A 25,560-nucleotide genomic window follows, 5' to 3' on the forward strand; every position below is an offset into this window, starting at 1 on the left:
TGGGGCCAGTTGGCACTCTCCCTGCTATTTTAGTTCCGGCTTCTCCTTACACTGGCCAGTCAATTGTATTAAGTGTTTGATGTGAGTTTGAACTGTGGTCTCTGGGGCCCGGGGTGGGGGGGGGAGGGAGGGCGGGGGAAACAGCTGGTGCCTTCATCAGGCTATCTCCATTACGCTTCTTTTCAGGGTCTTAGGGGGAGGGTGGTAGAGGAATTGGGTGTGTTAGCAGACTCCTAGTGACTCTCAGTAGTGGGGTTGGATTGTTGGGCACTTTTAATGCTATGTGGGATGTTGGCTAGTTGGAATGTAGCAAAACCTTTTCCCAATCACATTCTTTCCTCTGCCTCCCCTCTTTCCAATTCTTTCTGCTTTGGGCTGACTGGGAGAGAAAGGGGTATATGTGAAGTTATATAGCAAAACAGAGTCATACTTTCCCAGCTATTCAATATTCAGCTTAAGTCTCGGTCCCTTCCACTGACTTTCTCCTTACTTCTTTGTTATTTCTTTGGTGGGTTTTCTGACTGTCTGCAAACAGCCAGAGAGAGGAGAGGAGTAGGAGCGGGGCCTTCGGTGAAGTCGTGCTGAACTGCGATCAGTTGGCTTCACAGGTCTGCTTCCCTCCCTCACATTGTGGGGTGACTGTATTTCTGAGTCAGCATGCATTTTCTGTCTCACCTGCTCAATTTGAGGCAGAGAACTTGCTGAGTATCCCTTTAGAGTAACAGAAACACTGATACTGGTGTGTCCGGTTCTCTGTCTGGGGTGTGTGTTTTTTCAAGTATCTTAAAAAAAAAAAAAAGATATCTTAAACTCTCCTACTGTGCGGTTTTATCTGCTTTTCGTATAACCATCTCCCACGAATTTATTTGGCTTGGAGTATGAATGAAGGAGAATTGGGTAAGAATACTAACTTTTAAATTAATACGAATGTTTAAAGTTATTCCTGTTTTTGATTCAGTGCTGTGTAAGAGATTATAAACTGTGTGTGCCTCAGTGATACAGCTTGCAGTGGCAAGGCTCTGGTCTGAAATACAGGGTGAATATGGCTAAATATTCTTTTTTTCTGTCCAGTCCTAGAATGACTTGATTATTGTGTCTATGCTTGCCCCATCTCCTTGTATCTGGTTGTATCATAGCCAGATATGGACTAATTCATTCTAATTGTGCTGTTTTAGACTTATCTCTTTTTGCATCAACATGTACCATCCAAATCAGGTTTCCGCACAGGGAGCTTCTAGCAGCCAAGGAGAAAGGAAGGGGAAAAGATGAGAAATAATAGTGTATTACTTCTTCGTTAGTTGCCCGGAATGTCCCCCTGGTTTGTGAGCGCTGTGCTGTAACCTTTATGCAAGGGGAATTGAGCCCTGGGGGCAAAGGGTGTTACTTTGGATTTCAAGAATCTGGTCAATAGGGCTTGACTTCTTTGTGCATCTTTGCTTTCGGAGTTTAAGGCTAACACCCAGTGGGCTTGTATGAGACAATAGGAAAATGTATCATTTATTCCATTCTTGGTTTGAGCTGAGGGCCCTTATAAAGGGAGGGAGGCTTTCCTTCCTGATGAGGTGCCAAACCTGCAGCCCCGACCCGCTCCGGGGGCAGCAGTGAGCAGGAAACGCTGAGTTTCTAGTGCTGACCTTTCTTGCTGCAAGAGCTACTGTGCAACCCCTAGGAGGCCTCGCTTCACTCCCTGGGGAAATAGAGAACTTCGCTCCCGGCATCTGCGGGTGCCTGTTCCGCCTCTCCACAGGGTGGAGTCTGCTGTCTTTTGTTTGTTCTCCGTGGGGCCTTTTAGAAAGCAGCTTTATGCTGGTGGCGAAGAGTTTGAAAGACTTTGAAAACGGTAGAAATGGGTGATAGAGAGCAGGACAGAGGATGTGTTCTGAAGTAGTTTTCCCAGGGGCGAGTATTCTCCTGACTGAATTCAGATTGGTGATCAGGTTGCCTTGATGGAGCTTTCTGTGAGATGTATCACACACAGCTGAGCTGAGTATGACACCAGCAGCAGCTTTAAGATCCCCAGTCCCCCAAGTGAAAAAACTAGCCAAGAAGGAATCTTGCAAATCGCCCCAGCTCCTCTGAGCCCTTAGGTCCTCACACAGGATCTTTGTAAAGGCCCGAGCTTTGTCCCCTGTGGCTTGGGGCAGGGAGGAGGGTTGTTTTCCCTGAACATGATAAGGAGCTGCACGGGGCAGAGTGGGAGCCCGGGCTGGCGATTGGTAGACAGGATGCCCTGGAATGCGGCTGGCGTGCAGCCCAGAATCCAGCACTTTGTATTTGTTTGTTTCTGGGAGACTGTGGTCTGGTGCTACTGTGACAGGAAGTGAGAAAGCTGGGAGTGGGGGAGCCGAGAGGGGCGATGTCTTTGTGGTTCTCCTGTGAAATCTCTTTGTCCCTGGAGAGCCGCTCTGCTGCCGGGCTCCACCGAGAAGAGAGCAGCCTTTGTGTGTCTAGTGGGTCTCAGGGCAGTGAGCTTCTCCGAGGGCTAGGGAGTGTGAGCTGTGACTGTGCCTTTTGCATTTAGCACTCGAGTTAAATAAATGGCGACCGTCTCTTAATATTGGGGTTTCCCTGACTTTTTTTATGTGTGCTGCTCCTATTTATAGATCTCTAGGATTTAATTAAGGAAGGACTAATAGAAGGAGGTAGATGTTTATTTTATGTTATTCACGGTATATATTGCAGATACGTTGTTGAGTCTGAAAAGGATAGAAACAGGCAATTCCTTTTTTAAATGTGTTTATTTATCTTAATTGGAGGCTAATTACAAGATTGTAGTGGTTTTGCCATACATTGACATGAGTCAGCCATGGGTGTACATGTGTCCCCATCCTGAACCCCCCTCCCACCTCCCTCCCCATCCCATCCCTCTCTGTCATCCCAGTGCACCAGCCCCGAGCGCCCTGTCTCATGCGTCGTAGAAACAGGCAATTCCAATTGATGCCTTAGTCCGTACGGAGCTGGAGAAACCTACTTATTAAAAAGAATGGTCTCTGTATTTACTCACTTCACTGTGCCAGTGACGGGGGGACCCATTGCCTCTGGCCAGGGCCCGGACCTGAGCTGCCTACATCGGGAGCATGGCGCCTTCAGCTCTGGGCCACCAAGGGGAGCGCCCGCCCGCGCCCCCGCTTTTCAGTACTGAGAGGCGCTGGCAGTTCTCTGCACTCCAGTGGGCCATGGTTGGCCGTTTTCAGGGATTTCCACCCTCCCTCGTCTAGACTGAAACAGCACCTGTAGCGCCCCGCCCCTCCCCACCCCCAGCTCCCCTTGGTTTGTGTTTTCCCTGCCCTGCATTCCAGCTGTGAAACAGGCATCTCTTCTCAATTTGTGGATTGGGTGGCTTCAGCTTCTCACGGAGCTGGCTCGTCCCAGAAAACGCACACAAGTGGCCTTTGACGACGCTGGAGGACAGCTGCCCTGGAGGCAGATTGCTGACGTCCCGCTAGAACAATCCCTCCCCTCTGTTCTGATGCTGGCCAGCACAGTCTTCCCCGCTTCTGGTTCCTTCGGCCTTCCATCCCACCTCCGACCTCTGCTATTGGTTTAGAGAGGTGTCACATTAAAATGGTAGTAGGGATATTTGCGATTAGATTTTCTTTCTTGAGCTGTGCTTAGAGAATGTGGCAAGTAGCCAGATTTCAATAGCAGGCCTTTCAGGGGAAAAGGAGGTGATTTGCACAAAGTAATACTTCTTTTGTTTCTCTTAGCTTTTCTCCTGAGTTCTTGTTCCTTTTAAAACGAGAAATCTAAAGGTATTTCAATTCTGGCTATTCTTCTCCAGAACTGAGTAAGGTCTTGCTCTTTAAAATGAAGGCTATACCCGAAGGTCTGGATGCTTCCACCTCACCCTTGGTCACCGCCCCTCCATCCCCCTACCCAAAATTTACCTTTGGTCACCTTCGGTATTTGAATTAGAACGACTTTTAACCGCAAGAAGCATAGAAAGTCCATACTCACTCCAGCCTTTCAAGGGGAAGGAGCATGGACTCGAGCAGGAAAGAGGCGTTGCTGCCACTCACTGGTCGTATTGACCTTGGGCAGGAAACGGAATCCTTCTGATGTGCAGGTTTACTCGTCTACAACAGGGGCCAATGCTACCTCAGAGGTTGTTGGGGAGAGTGTGTGTGTTTATTTATAGGCAGAGGTCAGTAATTAATAACTCACAAATATTCTCCCCCTGTAAGGTCAGATTTTCTTCTTTTAGAGCGAAGCATTTCCTTCAGCCATCTGCCCTGCGGCTGAAATAGGGCCTTCGCACCTCGCGGTTCGGTGAGAAGCTGCCACTTTAAAAAAGGAATGTGAGCTCAAACAGTTGGGTGACCTCTAGTAAACCTTAAGGTTAAGCTTTTTTCCCGTGGATTTTTTTTTTTTCCTAGCCTGTGGTAGTGAAGAGTGTAAGGTATCCTAGTTAATTTTAGCATTTCTCTTTTATGAGACAGAAGTGAAGTTCCGTTTTGACTAGACTTTTCCTAATTTCCTTTTGTATGCTGACCTCCCTCTCTTTCTCCCACTTTTTGTAGAATGGAGAAAGGCATTTGGCCTCTCCCCTTCCTCCAGTCTGACACCTCCCTCTGGTTTTTTTTTTTTTTTTGGCCCCTCCTTCTTATCTTTGTTTTCTTATCGGCCTCTCCCTAAAGCTCTGCTTTCTCCTTATAAGGCTGGCTGAGGTGCCTCTGTCAGGGTTGCAACAGGGATACAGGTAAGTAACTCGACGTGTCTCAGACTCAGGATTGAGAGAAAACTCGGTGCTCTCTGTCCCAGCGGAAGGCCTTGGAGAGGCACGTGGTTAGTGGGGGAGGAGGAGGAGGCAGCCTGGCCCGAGAGATCAGAAGGGCTTGTTAGACCAGTCCTGCCTGTGTGTCATAGGCCCTCCAGAGAAGCAGGTTTTGTTTCTTTCCATACTCTTTCAGTCCTGGGCCCCCTCAGTAGACGAGAGCCACACCCTTACTTTGCTTCAAAGCCAGCCTAGCATTTAGCCATTTTAGTATGTTACGGTTTGGGGGGTTCCAGAGCAATAAGAATGTTCCATCTGGTTTCTGAATTTAGGGTCAAGATGGTGGAGGTGATTTTTTTTTTTTCTTATAAAGTCACAGTAAAAAACATTTAAATCCTGGAACAGGTAACTAGAATATTTAAGGTGTCCTAGTGACCTATAGAGATTGCTAGCTCAGCTGCCTTTTAACAAGGAGTATTTCTTTAAAACAAAACAAAACCCAAACACGTTTCATGTATTTGTTTTCCTTTTTTTTCCTCAGAAACTCCAGTGAGATAGCATGGTCACTCTTTCCTAAGAGGAGGGTGATTTACCAGACTCCCTTAATTCATGAGATTTAGGTGGTGCTGGTGGTAACAAACCCCCGCCTGCCAAGGCTCATCCCTGGGCAGGAAGACGCCCTGGAGGAGGGCATGGCAGCCCACTCCAGTGTTCTTGCCTGGAGAATCCCGTGGGCAGAGGAGCCTGGCAGGCCACAGTCCACGGGGTCGCAAAGAGTTAGGTATGACTGAAGGGACTTCGCATGCATGCAGTGGTGGAGGCGGTGAGGCCTAGTCCTTCCTTTTAGAGACTCCTCGGCCAGCCTTTTGGGTGCTCTTAAGTGGAGAAGCTGGGCCTGTCACAGGGAGCAAGGAAACTGCTAAATACTTGAGGCAAGTCAGGTTCTGGAATATCAGTCCTGTAATTCTGAGAAGGGCGCAGTTGGCAGGAGGTTGTGAAGTGAACATAGTCCTCTCTCCGTCTTATTGCAGATCCTGTCCAGGGTCTGAGTTGGTGTGGGAGCGAGTCTTTCCAGCAGGGAGAAACACTAGAATTGTTCTGACTGAGCTTTGAATTGTTCTCAGTTCAGATGGTGGAACTTCAAGTGGTGGGTGGGGTGCTTAGACTTTGGACTTTGGTATAAGCACTCTGTGATTAAGAAGCCCTGGAAAACTTTTGATTTAACAATTAAGTGTGGGTTTTCTCTCTGTGTGGTTGAACCGGACTATTTTGGTTTGAACTTGGCAAATGCCAGTCGAGGCCAATAGATGCCCTTGCGTGTGTAGAACACCTGCGCGTTTTGGCTTGATTCTGTTCTGTGGGGTCACGGGCGCTGTGCTTCACTGATGTGTGTCCCTCAGGAGGTGGCTCTGTCTGTACCTTTTAAACAAGCTGTCTGGAATCCCTAGGATGATGCAGTTTTTGCTTATCATTGCGTTTAGAGGGAAGACATAACTTCATCTTTGATTCTGTGATGAAGAAATAGAAGGGAAGAGCGCTGCCTATGAACCTGGCTACAGAAGATAAAATTTCTTTTTTCTTGGTTTCTTCCAGAGCCCAAAGACTGTTTTTGGGGGTTTAGAGTTTTCCATCTGAAGACAAATAATCTTCCTCTTCCCACCGAGATTTATATGCCTAATTTTGGTCATCACTTTGGTTATACTTAGCTGAATTGTGTGGAGGTGGGAGAGAGGTTCAGAGTCACCCTGTCTATAGTTTTACATATCTTATAAAGCTAAACTCTGAAAAGTTAACAAAAAGTAAAACTTACATGGGGTTATTTATAATTTCTCCAAGGTCTCACAGTCTGTTTCTGGCAAAGCCAGGTCTTGAACTCCAGGTCCTTTGACCTCTGGAGAAGGAAATGGCAACCCACTCCAGTACTCTTGCCTAGAAAATTCCATGGATGGAGGAGCCTAGTGGGCTACAGTCCATGGGGTCACGAAGAGTCGGACACAACTGAGCGACTTCACAACCCTTAAGAGTGTGAAGAATTCCCATAGCCTGTAGTTTACGGAACTACAGTTAATGGTGAAGGGCTGCCTGCGGGGATGAGTGGTTTCTTCAAATGCCCCAGCAACACCTCCGGAACCAACACCTCCAAACCAACCCCTCCCAAACCTTAGTCCTGTGTGTTAGCTGTTGGTAGTGGTATTAGTCGCTCGTCGTGTCCGACTCTCTGTGACTGCATGGACTGCAGCACGCCAGGCCTGCCTGTCCATCACCAACTCCCGGAGTCCACTCAAACTCATGTCCGTCGAGTCGGTGATGCCATCCAGCCATCTCATCCTCCGTTATCCCCTTCTCCTGCCCTCAATCCCTCCCAGCATCAGGGTCTTTTCAGATGAGTCAGCTCTTCGCGTCAGGTGGCCAAAGTACTGGAGCTTCCGCTTCGGCGTCAGTCCTTGCAGTGAATCCTCAGGACTGGTCTTCTCTGGGGGGACTGGCGGGGCCTCCTTGCAGCAGTGTGGTAGCAGTAGCTTTCTGTGCTTGGGGCATGTGCTGAGTGCTTGCCATGGAGCGCCTCATTTCATCCTCGCAGCCGTCCTGTGTGTCTTGTTTCTCCATTTTACAGAAAAGAAACCTGAGGATTAGAGAGATTTGCCCAAAGTCATATAGCTAAGAAGTGACATAGCTGAGATTTGAACACAGCCAGTGTGATTCCGAAGTTGATAGTCTTAACCTCTAAGAGCCCTCATTCCAGACTGTTTCTGCAGCCTGTTTACAGTAGAGCATCATCGTGGGGATTGTGCTGTAGGCAAGTGACTTTTTGCCCTGATACCTGGTTGACACTGTTGAACTGTTTGGTCTTTCTGGGTATCTAATTTAATTCAACTTTGTTTTTTTGGTTTAGAGTTCTTATAGAAGAGACTGGATATTTACCATTGTCCGTACTTGAATATAGGAACCCTATAAATTCAGGGTCTATAGGTCTTGGCTTGTTAAGAATAAAGAAAGGTATTCTCAGAAAATCTAGTGATAGGTGAATTGCAAGTTGCACCTGTTCACTTTGCTTCCCTCCCCCACCTTGGGAATTCCTCAGTGAGCTTTTCTTCGTGGGGGAGGGGGGGGCGGGTGGTGGTTTTACTGCATATCTTGCAGGATCTTAGTTCCCTGACCAAGGATTGAACCTGGGACTGTGACAGTGAAAGCCCCAAGGCCTCGTCACTGGGCCGCCAGGGAATTCCCAATGATCTTTTTTTAGGGAGGACAAGTGTAATCCATTGAAAATAAAAGTAGCAAACCGGTAAAGGTGTTGGCCTGTAGTCTTGAGGCTTTCCTGACTCTTAACTGCCAAAATTAGTTAATGGTTTGCAGATTCTGGTCTCTAGGATAATTTGTTTCTTATGCTGTGTATGTTTGGCATGAGACTCAAGTCTCAAGAGTTGTGAGGTGATGTCCTGTATAGCTTACCCTAACTGCTTCATTCTCTTCCCCCACATATGCTTTCCTTCCATTTATTTATTTTTTTAATCCCACTTATTTCTTATATGGAGACATTATGGGTAACCCGTTAACCTAAAGCTAAGTAGAAACTTTTTCTTTTCCCTTTTTCCTTTGATATTTGGGAATAAACCTTTTAAGAGTTGTAGGAGAGAGGTGTTGGACTATCATTTTATATTCGACTTAAGTTCAAAATTTGCTATTAACTGAGACCTTGGGTAATTTCTTCACCTGTAGCTTGTTTTCTCATTTGCAGTAAAACTTCCTTAGAGTCCTTGGAAGGATTGCCAGGATAATAAATCGAAAACACTCAGTGATTGCTAGTTCTTTTCACCTTCCCTTTCTCCTTGTTAATAAACTGCTAAAGCCTCAAGTAGGGCATCGAGAGTCGATTATAGCAGATGTGTGATTCTGTGATGGCTGCCAGGCGCTGGAGAGAAGCCCCCTACATCCCAGAAACACTGGTCTAGGTAGGACCTCCTAGTAAATAGTGCTGGAGTAGGGAAACCAGCTCATGCACTCCTTAGAACCCAGCTATGCCCTTGACCCAGTTAATTTCATCTACTAGTTCACAAAATAGTTTTAGGCTGAGGCATTATCATTAAGTAATGTAATTGGGAGATAAAAACTAAATCTTGAAACAGCTTAATACCCCACATTTATATAATGTACGTTGTCTTGGCTGCTCCTCGCTGTGGCTCTGGGCTAGGCTGGGCTGGCAGTGTTGGCACCTTAGAGACGAGAACATGACAGGCCTCGCTGCCGTCGTTGGCTAGTGGCGGAGCTGGGACGGGATGTGTCTTCTGAGTCCAGTTCTGTCCTGCAAAGCTCTGCTTCTGCCCTGTTCCGGGCAGATAAGCCTCCCCCATGCTTTTAGTCCTAGGAATCTGATCTTCTTTCTTCATGTTTCCACTTTCTCCAAATTAGGGCCGGGTGGTCCGCTTTAAAAACCATGGAGATGGGAGAAGCTAATGTCCCAGATCCTGCTTCCCAAGCTGGAGCCCTGGGTAGAGCCCCCTTACCCTTCCTAAAGTCATGGGGTCAAAAGGCGGTGATTTTATGGCAGACTGACAGTTTCTCTTTGCAACAGGGAATGTTGTCACTGTATGCTCGATAGTAGTGGTAGTTTGGTCTTTTATTAGCAAAGAAAATTACAGGGTGGAGACTGCCCGAGTAGTAACTACAGTTCAGACTGACCTGGGAGAAGCTCTTGAGCTCAGAGTCCTCTCTAGTATGGAAGGTTCGTAGGTCACTAATATAGTGGGTAAGCACACTGCTTAAAATTCAGTCATAAAAATGAAAGGGAGGAATATTTTTTAAAAATAAGACTTTTGAGTGGCCTGTTGCTATGTAGGGGATTGAGAAAGCGACAGCGGCCTTTGAACTTAGAGGAAGAACAGGGGTTGGTAAGTGGCTGTGGGAGCCCAGAACGCAGGCTGAAGGACCTCGTTCCTGGACTTAGGGCCTGGACCCACTGGGAGGAGTCTGGGGGATGGAGAATTAGTTAAGGAGTTTGAAAAGTGAAAGTTCCTCCGCCTGTCCGACTCTTCGTGACCCCATGGATGTGCAGTCCATGGACTTCTCCAGTCCAGAGTACTGGCGTGGGGAGCCGCTCCCTTCTCCAGGGCATCGTCCCGAGCCAGGGATGGAACCCGGGTCTCCCGCACTGCAGGCAGACTCTTCACCAGCTGAGCCACCGGGAAGCCCAGGGGGTTTGCTGGGCGCCTGTCTGTTAGTCCCTCTGGGCACTTGTGCTTGCTGAATGCTGCGTGTGCGCTGGAGCAGACAGGCCTGAGCGTCCGTGCTCGGCCGGGGCCTGGGGAGCGTGGGAAAGGGAACTGAAGCCAAAGGCTGAGCCTGACTAGTCCCCACATGCCTTCCCCAGCACGACTATTGCACTGGTTTCCCAACGTCTTTGTGGGCATGCTGGGACTGGGCTCTTGACGTTTCTGCCTCAGGGGTGGGGAGGAGGCGGAAGGGCGTTCCTAAAGCAGTTTTCCCAATTTGGTTGCTGGGAACAGGGGGTAAATGAATTTTCTATCCATATTATAACCTGCTCCTAGTGCTCTGCAGAAGTAGCGGTAGAGAAACTCTGACATGACCGCAGAATCCAGGTTTTATTGAAAGCTACATTCAGGGTCCGCGTATCTGAAGACAGCAAAGTCCAAAGGGGGTCTGTCACATTAAGCAATTCCAGGTCAGGTTTTAAATTACCCCCGTTCCTAGATGTTTTTTCCCCCATATCTGCCCTTGCTCCTTTTTTTTTTTTTTTTTTAATACATTAGATATATTTTATTTTCCTCTCACTCCTGTTTTTCCTCCACGTATTCCTACAGCTCTCTCCTTCCTGCTTCCTCCTTGCTGTGGTGGCTGGGATGCTTCTCCCATGATACTTTGGATCTAGCCTGGGCTGTTTTCTGTTAAACCAATCAGTTTCGACCTTCTCTTAACAGGTGTGTATATAAATATGTTTATTAACAATAACAAATTGTTAAGTGCTTTTTTTCTGGAGGGGTTGATGAGCGGGTGGGAAATAGAGGAGAGGGTTTATTCTGAAACCCACCTTTCAACATAGTGCATCTGGGACTCCCCAGAAAGTCTCCCACTGCCAACTCGTAAGAGAGAGAAGCGCGACTGGACCCAACAGTGCAACTGCGGTGCCCCTCCACTCGCTAGCCAGCTCGGTAGTTCACGGCACAGGGTGTGGGGCGCCCTTCAGTTCTGAACAGCGTATGGTGGTAGTTACACACAAATCCCCTATAGGTGCTTGGATGTTTACCTTTAGTTGGAATAAGTACAGAGGCAAAAATGGAGCCTATTTAGAGCTTTCTTCAGGATGGCAGCGGTGTAGGAAGTCCCAGCCATCAACTAAAGGTTAGTCTATGAACTGCTAGAAGGGATAACTTCATTATAGTTTCATATGATGGCTCCTTTTCCTACTCCACAGCGAGATGTGGAGATCACTGAAAATGGTTCCTTTCTGCGCAGTCTTTTTCATTCTGCTGCTTTCTTGTCCGTTAGCCAAGGCACACATTCTGCCTTCAATATTGTATAGTTTTGAAAAGTAGAAAAGCCCCTTTATATATGTATTCAGTTTGAGGGCCTTAGTTTTATTTCCTGCCTTTGATGGTGGGAACATTTTTTTGTTTTTGCTTCTTCCATTTCTTGTTGGTAGTTTACCTTAGCACGTTCGTTCAGTGTGTTCTGTCACCACTGCCGCAGTTTCAGTGTTCGGACCTGGGGGACGGGAACTTAGGTCTGCCCTGCCCCTCTGTCTCGAGAGGCGGCTAGCCCCGCAGGACCCTGAATGCTTGTCTGTGGTGCGGAGGTGCAGCTTCACTGAGAAAAAGAGCTGACTTTAATCTCGTGTGTGAGCGGTCCTGAGCCCCATCCTCTCTTACTGACAGTGCAGGGCATGGGTCTGGTTGCACCTTTGCTTTCAACGGCTGTTCCGGGCGCGCTGTTGGAGGGTAGTGGGCAGAGGACCCTGCTGCTGCAGGCGCTGGTGGCGGGCCCAGGCTTGGTGGCGGCTCTCTGCAGGCAGACCGCGAGGGGCATCTCTGGCTCTGGGGTGAACCGTGCACCTGTCCTCTCTGACCTGTGCCCTTCTCTCCCCTCTCTCGCCTCCCCGGTAGTGTGCAGTGAGGGGCCTCCTCCCTCCCCCCCTCCCTCAGTGGGCCACCTTCTCTTGCCCTGCCCTCACCTCCATGGACGACTCGGAGGTGGAGTCGCCCGCCAGCATCCTGGCCTCCGTGAAGGAGCAGGAGGCGCAGTTTGAGAAGCTGACCCGGGCGCTGGAGGAGGAGCGGCGCCACGTCTCGGCGCAGCTGGAGCGCGTCCGCGTCTCCCCGCAGGACGCCAGCCCGCTCCTGGCCAACGGCACGCTCACCCGGCGGCACCAGGTAACCCTCCGTCCGTCTGCCAGGCCTGCCCGCGGACACGGACCCCTCGGGGAGGCTGCTCTCCACACGGCGGGCGTGCCGTGCCCCTGCCTCATGATCGCCTTCGCAGGGCGCCCGGGACTGGTTAAGACAGAGGACATTGCCGCTCTGCCGAGTTGCGTGGACGTCTCTCTCGAAACATCCATCTGACTTCCTGTCAGCTGCAGTGGGGTTTCTGGGTCGGGATGCCGTTCTGGTAGTGGCAGATCATATAATTTGAAGCTGTACTCAAGTTACTTTTTTTTTTCCTGGTTTCCCCCTTCCTCCATATCAAAAATTCAGGATATTAAATGCCTGCTTCGTGGTTGGGGAAATTGGACATCTTGCATCCTCATTCTCCCTCAGAGAACAGTTTGCTCAGAGGCGTGGCAGTGTCGGTAAATTGTGTATTCCAGCTCCACACTCTTTTTGTTGGCTGCGCAAGTCATTTTTTGGAGAAGGGGGTCATTGTTAATTCTTTTGGTTAGAGTTGGAGAGGGAGCATCATGCTGCTATTTAAGCCAGATGACCGCAGGAGCCAGTGGTCTCTGGGTTGGCTGACTCGGCTGTGACTCTGAAGTGAGTTGGTGTTCGAAAGGAGAAGTATCTTGTGTTTCCTATGGTTTCTGTAGTCTGACTTTGCTGTGATGTAATCTGTCTGAGGTTTTGTCTGTGTGTGTGCTCGTGTGTATGTGTGCATGTAGTAGGCACTGCCTGATAGACTTCGTCTTAAGAGATCCTGATGGGAGTCGAGAGCAATGCTCATGCTCATGATTGCTTATTAATGTTTGAAATGGAGCAGGTCCCTCAGGCTAAGGAGCTTGTTGAGTGAGAGGATATAATCTCCATTGGGGACGATCAGGAATTTGGAAGCCGTGTGTTTGCAGTGCTTCTAGGATTTTACAGGAACAAGAATAGAGGCTTAGGGTTGGAGGGGTATATATTGCAAAGGAGAGCAGGACCGCTCAGCCTTGGAGGTGGTGGGGAATTCCAGGATTTAGTACATGGAGTCTCTCTCTCTCTTTTATTTTTAACTTCTGCTCAGCAGTGAAACCACACCCTTCCTTCTTCCTGAAAATAATGTTTAACTTCCTTTGCCTACAGCATTACACGTCCTACGTAATGGGAGTAGGGTAGGGAAGAGTCTCTCAAGGTGGCTGCATCTCAGTGCATGCTTTCTGAAGGGGAGTGGTCAAATGTGTTTTACATAGTATAAGGCCATGAGATTATTCCCTGCTGCTTCAGATGGAGCAACTTAACGACATTTTTGAATGTGTTCTGTGGATCTTATAATTGGTGATGAAGATATTGAGACATTTGTTTGCTTAAAGGGGGTTGAGATGCTTATTTTCTTCCTGCTTGGAAAGAGGAACTCATATCTCTTGCTTCTTTCTTTATAAAGCTGCCTGGTGTGGGAGTTTCCCAAGGTTATAGAGTGTGAAGATGCATGAAACACTAAAGGCTTTTGGAAACCCCACACCCTAGCTTTTCCAACTTTCCTATGTTCTTATGGCTTTCCAAACAGATTTCATGGGGAACTTACCTTATTCAGAAAAGAGTTTTGTGTGCCTCGGATGTGCAGGCACTGTTGAGGGCGCTAGGGAGGCGCTGAACAGAGCTGACCAAAGCACGCAAGCACCTCTGCCCTCAGAGCCCTCGCAGTCTCACGCTTCAGGGACGGGCCGCCTGAGCTCCAGGCCCAGTTGCGGGTCTGAGGTGCTGAGTCTAAGGCGTGATGTGGTTCTTTTATCTGTACTGACTCCAGGCCACACATGCCTTCTTGAAAGCCCTTTTCCTGTTTGGAAAAAGGTCATTTGTGTTTGATAGAGCAGAAGAAGGCCGCGAATCGAACTGTCTCTGTGGGCTCTGTTTCAGAACGGCCGCTTTGTGGGCGATGCTGACCTTGAGCGACAGAAATTTTCAGATCTAAACCTCAACGGACCCCAGGTACCTCTTTTGGTTCAAGGTCTGGGTTGCTTGTTCATATCTTTTTTACTTTCCCAGCTTGAGAGCATATTGGTGTCTTCTAAATTACCTGGCACGTTGTAAACTATCATTAATTAGTTTCATTTAGTGGAAAAAAATGGAAAAAAGGGGAGCTTCAAAGTATATATATGGTTTTATTTTGGACTTAATTATGCTGGCCATTGGTTTAGTATTTGACCCCTCAGTTACTGCATCCCTTTTCTAGAGTGGGCATGGTTCTACTTTGCAGAAATCCCTCCCTAAAATCTAGCTGGTCTTGAGCCTTAGGCATATCTGAAAAATAACATTGAGCCATTCAGAAGGTAGCTCTTACTGAGGTTTTCTGGTTCATCTTAAAGGTTCTTATTGGGTAAACTTTGTTTTATTTGAAGGATTACTCAGATACAGATATAGCTGTTTTTTACACAGTTCATGTCCACTTAGATGACTAGAACTGGGGCGTTATATCTGCTCTCTCTGCCACTGGGGTGTTGCTGATGTAGCTACAGCTAACTCAGTTCCTGTTTGTTAGGTGAATGGGACTGGGAACTTATACCTTCTGCCCTTTTGTACAAGTTGGGAAAGTGGGAACAGTCACTCCTAAAAATTCAGAAGATGCATTGTCCTCAGGGAGACTGTGCTGCTAGTTGGGATGGATCGTTAGTGTATATGGCTTAGGCGTGGCTCTTTCCTTTTTCTCTCTTCCGTGTAGGATCACAGCCACCTTCTATACAGCACTATCCCCAGGATGCAGGAGCCGGGGCAGATTGTGGAGAGCTACACGGAAGAGGACCCCGAGGGCGCCATGTCTGTGGTCTCTGTGGAGACCTCGGACGATGGAACCACTCGGCGCACAGAGACCACAGTAAGCTGAGACTTGCGTAAGGTCTGGGGTGACGGTGGACGTCCTCCTGTGGCCTTTATTGAGGGGAAGGGCTGGGCAGTTCACTAGGGTGGCGGAAGGGCCCGTGATCTGTAGTGACGGTGTAGAGAAAGGGCGCCCTGGCTGGACAGGGAAGCTAGAAGAGATGTGAGAAAGCCTGATGGAATGAGGAAGAGTCTCGGCAGCTTTCCTTGAGGCACTGTGACCGCCAGTGCGGGTTTGTTCCCTGCAGACTTCCCGGAAGATCGAAGGGGAGACGGTGAGATTGCTCGGCATTTCCAGGGGAAGCAAGCTGGGAGCAGAGGGTTATTTCTTAGAGGGGTCTAGAGTTTAAAGCTTAATTTGTTCGTGTCATTAACGTTCCTTTTTTCTTTCCTTACTCGAAGGTCAAGAAAGTGGTGAAGACTGTGACGACTCGGACGGTGCAGCCAGTCCCTATGGGGCCTGACGGGCTGCCTGTAGACGCCTCATCAGTGTCGAACAGCTACATCCAGACTCTGGGCCGTGACTTCCGCAAGAACGGCAACGGGGGCCCTGGTCCCTACGTGGGGCAAGCGGGCACGGCCACCCTCCCCAGGAACTTCCACTACCCGCCCGACGGATACAGCCGCCACTATGAGGACGGGTATCCCGGGAGCGGCGACAACTACGGCAGCCTGTCGCGGGTGACCCGCATCGAGGAGCGGTACAGGCCCAGCATGGAAGGCTACCGGGCGCCCAGCCGGCAGGACGTCTACGGGCCGCAGCCCCAGGTCCGGGTGGGCGGGAGCAGCGTGGATCTGCACCGCTTTCATCCGGAGCCCTACGGGCTGGAGGACGACCAGCGAAGCATGGGCTATGATGACGTGGATTACGGCATGATGTCCGATTACGGCACTGGCCGGCGCACGGGGACGCCCTCCGACCCGCGGCGGCGCCTCAGGTGGGCAGGGAGGAGGGCGGCGCGGCGCCTGGCGGGCGGCGGGCGGGCAGCTCCTCCCCGCCGGGAGCAGCGGCAGCGGGCCCCTCCCCCGCCCGCGCCTGTAGGAGACCGGCCTCATCGTCCCTCTTCTGATCTTGCTAAATCCTCACCTGTTTTTTTTTGGTCTCCTTTTTTCATTATAAATATCATGTATTCTAATTATAGAAAACAACCTGTGACAGTTAATTGGTCTGTGTCCTGAGGAGAGGCCTTTGGTTCTGTGTCAAGAGTTTCTTTATTTTCTGCCTAAGATTTGATGCCCCATTTGGAACCTGATATCTGAAGCTATAGAATACTTGTTCTTGTGAATTTCTTCCACTTGTTTGGTGTTAAGAACAAGGTTAAGGATTTTAGGCTTTCAGGAGCTGACTAGACAGTTGAAAGTGAAAGTGTTAGTTGCTCAGTCGTGTCTGCCGACTCCGTGGACTGTAGCCCGCCAGGCTCCTCTGTCCATGGAATTCTCCAGGCGAGAATGCTGGAGTGGGTTGCCATTTCCTTCTCCAGGGGAATCTTCCCAACTCAGGGCTCGAAACAGGTCTCCTGCCCTGTAGGCAGATTCTTTAGGTCTGAACCACCTAAAGGTATATGTGAGAACCCTCCCTGCCGGTGGCTTGAATCTCAAGTTAAAAACCTTGATCTCACAAAAACCCTAATCCTTGTGCTTGGCTTCTTTCCTCTTACGTTGGATTTGTGACGTGAGATGGACTGGCTTTCTTAGAGGGTGGTACTTTACTGACACCCTGAAAGGCTCACTAGTTCTGACTGTACTGCTGATGTGCAAAAGGCCGTAACTGATGTGTGGACAGGTAGATGGTTTACACCGAGAAAACGCTTTAGAATGGAAGCTGCCAGACCTTTTCTGAAAAAGGGAAAGTTAGTTGCTCAGTTGTGTCCGACTCTTTGTGACCCCATGGACTGTAGCCCACCAGGCTCCTCTGTCCATGGGGATTCTCCAGGCAAGGATACTGCAGTGGGTTGCCATTTGCTTCTCCAGGGGATCTTCCTGACCCAGGGATTGAACCCAGGTCTTCTGCATTGTAGGCAGAATCTTTACCATTTGAGCTATCAGGGAAGCCCTAACCCTTTTCTATAAAGGACCGTGGAACTAACTTAGGCTTTACAAATAATAGATTGTTTTTGTTGTGTGTCATTGTTCATTATACAGCCTTTTAAAAATATCAAATTATATGGTTAGATGGCATGGCCGACTCAATGGGCATGAATCTGAGCAAACTCTGGGAAATAGTGGAGGACAGGGGAGGCTGGCATGCTCCAGTCCATGGGGTCAACAAGAGTCGATCATGACTTAGTGACTGAGCAAAACCCTCAAAAAATATGAAAACTGTTCTTAGTTTTGGGGCTGATGTGGCCCATGGGCTGCCACCCTTGTTTTAGACTAAATCAGAGACAGTGTTTTCTGAGCAAAGAAACTAAGAAGAATTATAGGAGAAGATTTACGGATGTCTTGATGGTAAGAATGTCCTCCCAGCTGTTGCTAAACTCCTGTGTGAGGTCATGACTTTCTAGAGCAGATGCCTGGGTGCTCATTTTACTCATATTAGGCAGCTTTGCTTAACAGCAGACGGGGCTGGGCCCGGGCCAGAGGCCTGAGTCACTCACCTTTCAGGTATCCAGCCCCCACGTGACTCATGTTTTATCCCAGGGTGGGGTTGGGGGCACACCAGGTACAGCCATCACCAGAGGAGGCGGCCTCGGGTGGCGGCGCCTTCTCCTGGTGACAGGCGTGCTTTTCCCGACTTCCTCATTAGTGGACTGAGTGGGTTGAGTGAGTGCTGGCGGCCAGGTCATTCTCTTGTCCCTGGTTGGAGCAGTTGACATAAAGAAGGAGGGTTTGGGCTTGGTTCTTGGGTTTATTCCAGGGTGGTACTGGACTTAGAAACCTGCTTGACTAGCCAAGAACATTTGCTGCTTCCTGTTCTCGGCCTCGGAGAGCGCTCCAAGGTCAAGTGAAAACCGGGAGGCAGGAAGATGAGTGAGGAACACTGACCCTGAGGCCTGGGTTCTGGCTGTGCCTCTGCCAGAAGCTGTGTAGCCGGAGGCAAGTCATCTAATCCTCTGGGCACAGCTTTGTTATTTGTAAGACAAAGGAAAGAATGTCGTGACCCACTTGTAAAAGTGACCAAAATCATTATGGTGATTGTTTTACAATTGCTTTATATTAAAATAATAATAAAAGTAAAAACATCTTCACCTCGAAACCAGCCATTGATAAAGAACTTCCCTTAAGTTCTTATGCTTTTCTTTTGTGTTCTTTTCCTTACACATGTAAACACACTCTGACCTTATTTTTCCCTCCTGAAGTGGAATCTTACTTGACCTGCTGTTTAGTAGCCTACTCTGGGAGAAGGCAATGGCACCCACTCCAGTGCTCTTGCCTGGAAAATCCCATGGATGGAGGAGCCTGGAAGGCTGCCGGCCACGGAGTCACTGAGGGTTGGACACGACTGAGAAACTTCACTTCACTTTTCACTTTCATGCTATGGAGACGGAAATGGCAACCCACTCCAGTGTTCTTGCCTGGAGAATCCCAGGGACGGGGGAGCCTGGTGGGCTGCCGTCTGTGGGGTCGCACAGAGTCGGACACGACTGAAGCGACTTAGCAGCAGCAGCCTACTCTTAACACTTAGCTATATAACCTGTGTATTTTGTTTCAGTGATATTAAACAATAGTGAATTTTTTTTTTGATTGACTGCTTTGTCCATTTGAATTATGTTTGAGCGTAATGTTGGCAGCTCTGAGGCAGGCCCTCTGCTCAGGCTAACCTCGAGGGTTTGCTGACAGTGGCAGTGGTTTTGTGGAGTAAACAAGAGGCTTCTTTGGAGTGTTCCACCCAATGGATGCTCCCCTCTCCTACGGGAGCCACCGAGTGAGATGAGCTCTCAGGTCCTGGGTCTCTTCCTTCCTGGCTGTTAGGAATAAATGACAGTGGCAGCCTCACCCTCTAGTGGTGGTCGGCAGCACGAGCAGGAGGCCTGTCTCGGGTTAGATTCTTCCTCACCTGCGGCGGCTCTGGCTCTGTCTCTCTTCTCGGTGCTTGGGTTCCCCAAGTGTGACGGTGGCCAGTAGAGTGCATTTTGACAGAACTGGAAGTGTTGCCTTTAGAAACTGGAGACGAGAAATCCTGTCTCAAACCCATTTGTTGGGTAGCAGAGATGGCCTTGGGATGAACTGTGCAAACTCATGTTCAAGCTTATAAGCTAGCTCGTCAGTACCAAAGCTAAGTCCTACGTGAGGTAGCACGGTGTCCTCTGCTGCTGCTAAGTCGCTTCAGTCGTGTCCGACTCTGTGCAACCCCACAGATGGTGGCCCACCAGGCTCTGCCATCCCTGGGATTCTCCAGGCAAGAACACTGGAGTGGGTTGCCATTTCCTTCTCCATAGCATGAAAGTGAAAAGTGAAAGTGAAGTTGCTCAGTCGTGTCCGACCCTCAGCGACCCCGTGGGCTGCAGCCTTCCAGGCTCCGCCGTCCCTGGGATCCTCCAGGCAAGAGCACCGACGTGGGGTGCCATTGCCTTCTCCATAGCATGAAAGTGAAAAGTGAAAGTGAAGTTGCTCAGTCGTGTCCGACCCTCAGCGACCCCGTGGGCTGCAGCCTTCCAGGCTCCGCCGTCCCTGGGATCCTCCAGGCAAGAGCACCGACGTGGGGTGCCATTGCCTTCTCCATAGCATGAAAGTGAAAAGTGAAAGTGAAGTTGCTCAGTCGTGTCCGACCCTCAGCGACCCCGTGGGCTGCAGCCTTCCAGGCTCCGCCGTCCCTGGGATCCTCCAGGCAAGAGCACTGGCGTGGGGTGCCATTGCCTTCTCTAGTCCTGTACTGCTGTTGCGCTCAAAAAAAGAGAGACTCTAAGAATCTCACTTTCTCTCTCTCTTTAAAAAATAATTTCCAAAATCGGGTGAGGAGAGGCTTACAGGTGAAGTGTGTTTGAGAGTCTTATCCCGTCAGCTGCTTCCTGTGTGTAAATGCCTCACGAGAGCTGGTGTCAAACGTCGCTCCCTGGTCTCTCTGCTGCCAAGTTCACTGGTTTGATTAACTCTGCTGTCTGAAGGTTTACTTCAGTCTCTCTCTGGAGAACTTACTAGGGATCAGGTGCCATTCCAGCACCGAGCAGTCAGGATTCGGTTCTTTTTTTGTGATCAACCGTCCAGATGTTTGCTGCTCCTCCAAGCTAGTAAACGTCACAGGAAAAAACGAAACCTTCAATCTCATCGCAGATGCCTTTAAAATTACTGTCTTATCTCATTAAGAAGAATCGATCAGTATATTCTTTATGCAAAGGAGAGATGAGATTAGTATGCTAGAGCTGGGGTTCTTCCTTCCTTGAAGATGAGGGGTAACGGGAGCTCTCCAAAGAACCATGCATGACAGCTTGGTGTATTCTTTTTTCTCTCTTGGTCCTTCCAACACCGCAGGAGCTATGAAGACATGATTGGTGAGGAGGTGCCATCAGACCAGTACTACTGGGCGCCCCTGGCCCAGCACGAACGAGGGAGTCTGGCGAGCTTGGACAGCCTGCGCAAGGGCGGGCCCCCACCCCCCAACTGGAGACAGCCAGAGCTGCCCGAGGTGATCGCCATGCTGGGCTTCCGCCTGGATGCCGTCAAGTCCAACGCGGCTGCGTACCTGCAGCACCTCTGCTACCGCAACGACAAGGTGAAGACCGACGTCCGGAAGCTCAAGGGCATCCCAGTGCTGGTGGGACTGCTGGACCACCCCAAAAAGGAAGTGCACCTCGGGGCCTGTGGCGCTCTCAAGAATATCTCTTTTGGGCGTGACCAGGATAACAAGATCGCTATAAAAAACTGTGATGGTGTTCCTGCTCTCGTGCGGTTGCTCCGAAAGGCTCGCGACATGGACCTCACTGAAGTAATTACTGGTGAGTCCCAGGCCTGGAGGGGGACCTCTAGGGTTAGGGTCGGAGATCGTGCAAGGTTTTCCAGATTTTAAACGCCAGAGTGGGTTGCCATTCATTTCTCCAGGTGAGCTTGAACTTGGGTCTTCTGTACTGCAGGCAGATTCTTCATTTTCTGAGCCGCCAGGGAAGTCTGATTTTAAAGCATTGTTTGCTAACGTGTTAAACGCAGGCGACTTCCCTTAAAATTCCAGACCCTTGGCTCCCGTTTTAAACTCACAGGAGCTGGTGGCAAGGGGGCCTGTCTCACTGCCCAGTAGTCGGCCTGAGGGGACCGGGGCGCGTTCCGCTAGCATGTGTGGGTCACAGTCAGCAGAAAGGAAAGGAGATGGCAGAGACCGTTAGCTCTCAGTCGGGGGTGATCTTGCCCCCAGGGGACATTTGCAGTGTGCAGGTATTCGGTTGTCATAACTTGGGGAGGTTGGGAGTTGGGAGGGAGTGCTTTTGGTATCTAATGAGTGAAGGCCTGACATTTACTCATTTAATGATGGGCGGGATAGCTCTCCACAACGAAAATTATCTGGCCCAGAATGTCAGGGGTGGTCAGATGAACAAATGGGTACAGAGGCCCCGAAAGTATCGCTTATAGTAATTATCGTGTTAGAAACGCTACTTCATGATGTGCATGTTTGTACTGAGCCATAACGTGAAACACGTCGTCGTGAGTGAGGCTAAATAAAGCTTGAACATCGTTACAAGGCATTTGGTCGTGGGGAAGACTGAGAAGTGCTGGGAAAGGGGCTTCTCTTTGGCATTCTTCAGACATGCTGTCTTGGTGCTGGAGAACTGTCTGATGAGTGGTCTCTGCCAGGAACCCTGTGGAATCTCTCATCCCATGACTCCATAAAAATGGAGATCGTGGACCACGCGCTGCACGCCTTGACGGATGAAGTGATCATTCCCCATTCGGGCTGGGAGCGGGAACCTAGCGAAGACTGTAAGCCGCGCCACATCGAGTGGGAGTCCGTGCTCACCAACACAGCTGGCTGCCTCAGGTAACAGGGCTGGGAGCGCAGGAAGCCTGAGTTTCTAAAGGCTGAAATTGCTTTCAAAGCACTTTAAATCCCGTAGTCTGCCGTTCAGCCTCCCTTGCTGTTCGCGTTGCGTCCACGGCCCCGTCCTGTGTCTCTGCCTGTCGCCACCCCCGGCGTACCGTATGGTTCACTGGCGGTTCCCACACATCTCCCTCACTTTGTGCCTCTTTGACTTTGTTAATATACTTTGTTCCAAACCAACGGTGCTAGTCCTGGGCTTGTGTGTGTCTCTGCCTTTAGTTACTTGTATTTCAAGTCAGACTGCGATAAATGCAGCGAATGGGTACAGCATACTGGAAGGACAGAGTGGGGAAGAGTCCTTCCCTGTCCGGAGGGCACATCTGCTTGTTTCTGTTTTGAGGCCAGACTCAGGTGTTTTGACTCCGTGCACGTTCTCCTGAGCCCTTGGTCTTAGTCTCCCGTAAATGTGCAGCATGCTCTTTCTGTCTCTGGAAGATGCGCCTGTGTGCTCTGTCCCCAGTCTTTGTTTCCACTTCCCCGTGAGCAGTGTCTGCCTGGCATTGTTGCTGTTGGTCTGCTCTGTCTGTGCGCCCCATCCCTGGCCTGGTTATGTGTCCTGAGAGCAGGAACTTCAGCTTCCTGTCAGCTCTAGTGCCGCCCCGAACAGGCACTCTTCATTTGTGACGGTGGAAAGGCATTAAGGAGGCTTGCACAGACTAGGGGTAGTAAGAGAGGCTTTCTGGAGTTCAGGTGTCTCGAAGTTTCCCCTCCCCCCCCCAGGAATGTCAGCTCGGAGAGGAGTGAAGCGCGCCGGAAACTTCGGGAGTGTGATGGGTTGGTGGATGCTCTCATTTTCATTGTCCAGGCTGAGATTGGACAGAAAGACTCGGACAGCAAGGTAGGTTCGCGCGTCAGGTGCCCGTAAGACAGACCTATCATCGCAGGTTCTCAAATAACGTTAGATACCTGTACCGGCCCCTCCTTAAAGTGGGTGTTCATCTTAGAGGAAAACTGTGCCTTTGGAATTTCCTCTGCCCACATATTTTAAAGCTGTTTAGCCATACTTCCATTTTTTTCTAATTAGGAAAAAGTCAGCGTGACATTGAGTTTTATGTTGCACACCAAATGGTAGCAGAGACTTTTATTAGCCTGAGGCTGAAAGAATTCTGAGAAGCTTGGGGGCATTTAAGAGGCATTATGGGAGATAGTGAACTGGGCGACGCTCTTGAGGGTCACTGGTTTAATACCTGAGTCATGGGAACCTGCACATGCCAGAGGGTCACCTGTCGTCCTGTCCTCTCACTGGACCTTTTTCTTTGTGACCCCAAGCTTGTGGAGAACTGTGTCTGCCTCCTTCGGAACCTGTCCTATCAAGTTCACCGGGAGATCCCGCAAGCAGAGCGCTACCAGGAGGCGCCTCCCAATGTCGCCAACAATACCGGGCCGCACGCTGCCAGCTGCTTTGGGGCCAAAAAAGGCAAAGGTGAGGCTTGCTTCCCGCTTCCCCGCTCGTTAGTGCAGGACGGGGAGAGGAAGGTGTCTCTGGCTGTACGTGTGAACGCTTGCTGAGGAGTGCTGGAGTCTGCCTGGTCGGGGATGTCTCCCGTGCCGTGTGCTTCACGCTGGTGGTGCTGGTGCTGGTGCTGGTGCTGGTGCTGCTGGTGGTGCTGGTGGTGATGCTGCTGCTGGTGCTGGTGGTGTCAGCGTCAGCAGCTGGGCAGTGAAGGCTGAGAGCCCAGCTGATCTGGGGCCTTCTCCCCCTCCTCCTCTGTTTCCTGTGTTTGTCTTTTCCTCTGTGCTTCCCTGCTTGTTTTCCCGTGATCCTGTTGACATCTCTCCTGCGTTTTTCTTCCTTCATTTCTCTCCTCTCCTTTCCATCTTGGGTGGCACACTGGAAGATGAGTGGTTCTCCAGAGGTGAGTGGAATCTTTTAAGCTGCTTACCTACCTCTAATTTGCATGTTTGGGTTTTAGCGTCCCTGGCATTTCCTTGCCTAACCCTTCCCTGTGGGTGCATGTAGGGGAACGCACTGGAGGAAGGCCGCTGAGCCCGGTCACGCTCCGCTGAGCGAGCGGCTCAGGTGCGCTGTTCCTGGGCAGCAGCCCCTGTCCCGGGACTGAGGGCGTAGCGGCAGCGGCCATCTTTAGCTCACCCGGCTGCTGCGCGCCTTCTGCTCTTGCTTCCGGAACAAGCTGGGGATCCGGTCTTGTTTTCTTTTTTGTTGTTTTGTCTTATGCCCCTCTCGATGCATCTCTGATGGAAACATTCTGACGGAAGAATCAAGAATATACTGAGTGGACTCTTCCTTTCTTAAACTTTTTATCCCTTCTCCCCCCACTTTCTTTTTTAAATTTCCAAAGGGAAAAAACCCACAGAGGACCCAACAAATGATACAGTGGATTTCCCTAAAAGAACTAGTCCTGCTCGAGGTAAGTTATCTTTTTCTTCCCAGGCTCCATGGTTCTCATAAACATCGTCCACAGATGAGTGTTTGGCAGCCTACCACTAGGTCATACAGTGTGTTCACTGTTCTGTCCCCCTGACGTAAGGAATTTGAAGTGATGATTAAAGTATTTGGGAATTTTAAATATTATAACAGTGACTTTCAAAGGACTTCTTGTTATGGCAGCTATTCAGATTACTTGAGGGTAAGGACTTGATGGTAGTCTAATCCAGGAACTTTTTATGTTCATCGATACGGTGAGTCCAAAATTCACAGCACTCCATGGATATTAAAATTTAGATGTTGTTAAATCTATGAGAGACCCTCTGACTTAATCATAGTTAAGGTGAGCAGGATGACTCACTTAAGTTAGAAATAATTCATTTGAGATGAGGAATCTTTAACTCTTCAGTGCTGTCGATGAGTAAATGCATCCCTTGAGTGCTGGGCAAGACCAGAGTAAACTGTGGCTAGAAAAGAGACTAGGAAGGAGAGAGGGGAATTGCATCGGAGTTGATACGTGTCCTGCTTTTGCCATGGACGAATTATTCTTGAGAAGGCACGTAGTAAAATCTGAGTTTGCGCTTGGGTCGGGGGGTGGGGGTGTTTAGAGAGCCTGCTTGTATAGGAGCATAAACCCGTCAACCCAGAGTCAATCCTAACGCTGGACTGTAGTCAGCCAGAGCCTGCTTCGTAGGCACCGCTAAGCACTCTCTGCTTTCTTGCCCTTTCTTGTGCAGGCTATGAGCTTTTATTTCAGCCGGAGGTGGTTCGGATATATATCTCACTCCTCAAAGAGAGCAAGAATCCCGCCATCCTAGAAGCGTCAGCCGGGGCCATCCAGAACTTGTGTGCTGGGCGCTGGACGGTGAGACCCTTGTACAAGATGCGTTTGGGGATGGAAGGCCTTAGCTTACTCGTTTGCTATCGTTTGTAATCTGTTCTGCTTCTTTCCACGTGCTGCTTGTAGTATGGTCGATATATCCGCTCAGCTCTGCGTCAAGAGAAAGCTCTTTCCGCCATTGCTGACCTCCTGACCAATGAGCACGAGCGGGTTGTGAAAGCGGCATCCGGGGCCCTGAGGAACCTGGCTGTGGACGCGCGCAACAAGGAGCTGATTGGTAAGGAGCGCGCAGGCAGCCGCGGCCCCAGCGCCCGCTGCCGCCCCTGTACTCAGCAGGCACTGAGCTGTCAGCCGCGGCCTCAGCACCCGCTACCGCCCCTTTACTCAGCAAGCACTGAACTGATCGGTAAGGAGCTGGCT

General features: G+C 49.8%; 1 protein-coding gene across 2 annotated transcripts in view; it reads left to right on the top strand.

Moving 5' to 3' along the window:
* CTNND1 (catenin delta 1) overlaps nucleotides 1–25,560 on the top strand; it is a 45,070-nt gene that overhangs the window by 10,656 nt on the left and 8,854 nt on the right. For both annotated transcript variants that reach the window (XM_068988378.1, XM_068988379.1), the window contains exons 2-14: nucleotides 10,534–10,650; nucleotides 11,833–12,099; nucleotides 13,993–14,064; nucleotides 14,795–14,947; nucleotides 15,352–15,887; nucleotides 20,359–20,822; nucleotides 21,670–21,853; nucleotides 22,634–22,751; nucleotides 23,183–23,336; nucleotides 23,752–23,769; nucleotides 24,214–24,282; nucleotides 25,037–25,164; nucleotides 25,267–25,417. In XM_068988378.1, coding sequence (XP_068844479.1) covers nucleotides 11,905–12,099; nucleotides 13,993–14,064; nucleotides 14,795–14,947; nucleotides 15,352–15,887; nucleotides 20,359–20,822; nucleotides 21,670–21,853; nucleotides 22,634–22,751; nucleotides 23,183–23,336; nucleotides 23,752–23,769; nucleotides 24,214–24,282; nucleotides 25,037–25,164; nucleotides 25,267–25,417 — 2,242 coding nt within the window. In that variant the 5' untranslated portion in view covers nucleotides 10,534–10,650; nucleotides 11,833–11,904. The remainder of the gene's footprint in view (nucleotides 1–10,533; nucleotides 10,651–11,832; nucleotides 12,100–13,992; nucleotides 14,065–14,794; nucleotides 14,948–15,351; nucleotides 15,888–20,358; nucleotides 20,823–21,669; nucleotides 21,854–22,633; nucleotides 22,752–23,182; nucleotides 23,337–23,751; nucleotides 23,770–24,213; nucleotides 24,283–25,036; nucleotides 25,165–25,266; nucleotides 25,418–25,560) is intronic.

This window comes from Capricornis sumatraensis, chromosome 16 (assembly GCF_032405125.1).
Source record: "Capricornis sumatraensis isolate serow.1 chromosome 16, serow.2, whole genome shotgun sequence".
Lineage (NCBI taxonomy): Eukaryota > Metazoa > Chordata > Mammalia > Artiodactyla > Bovidae > Capricornis > Capricornis sumatraensis.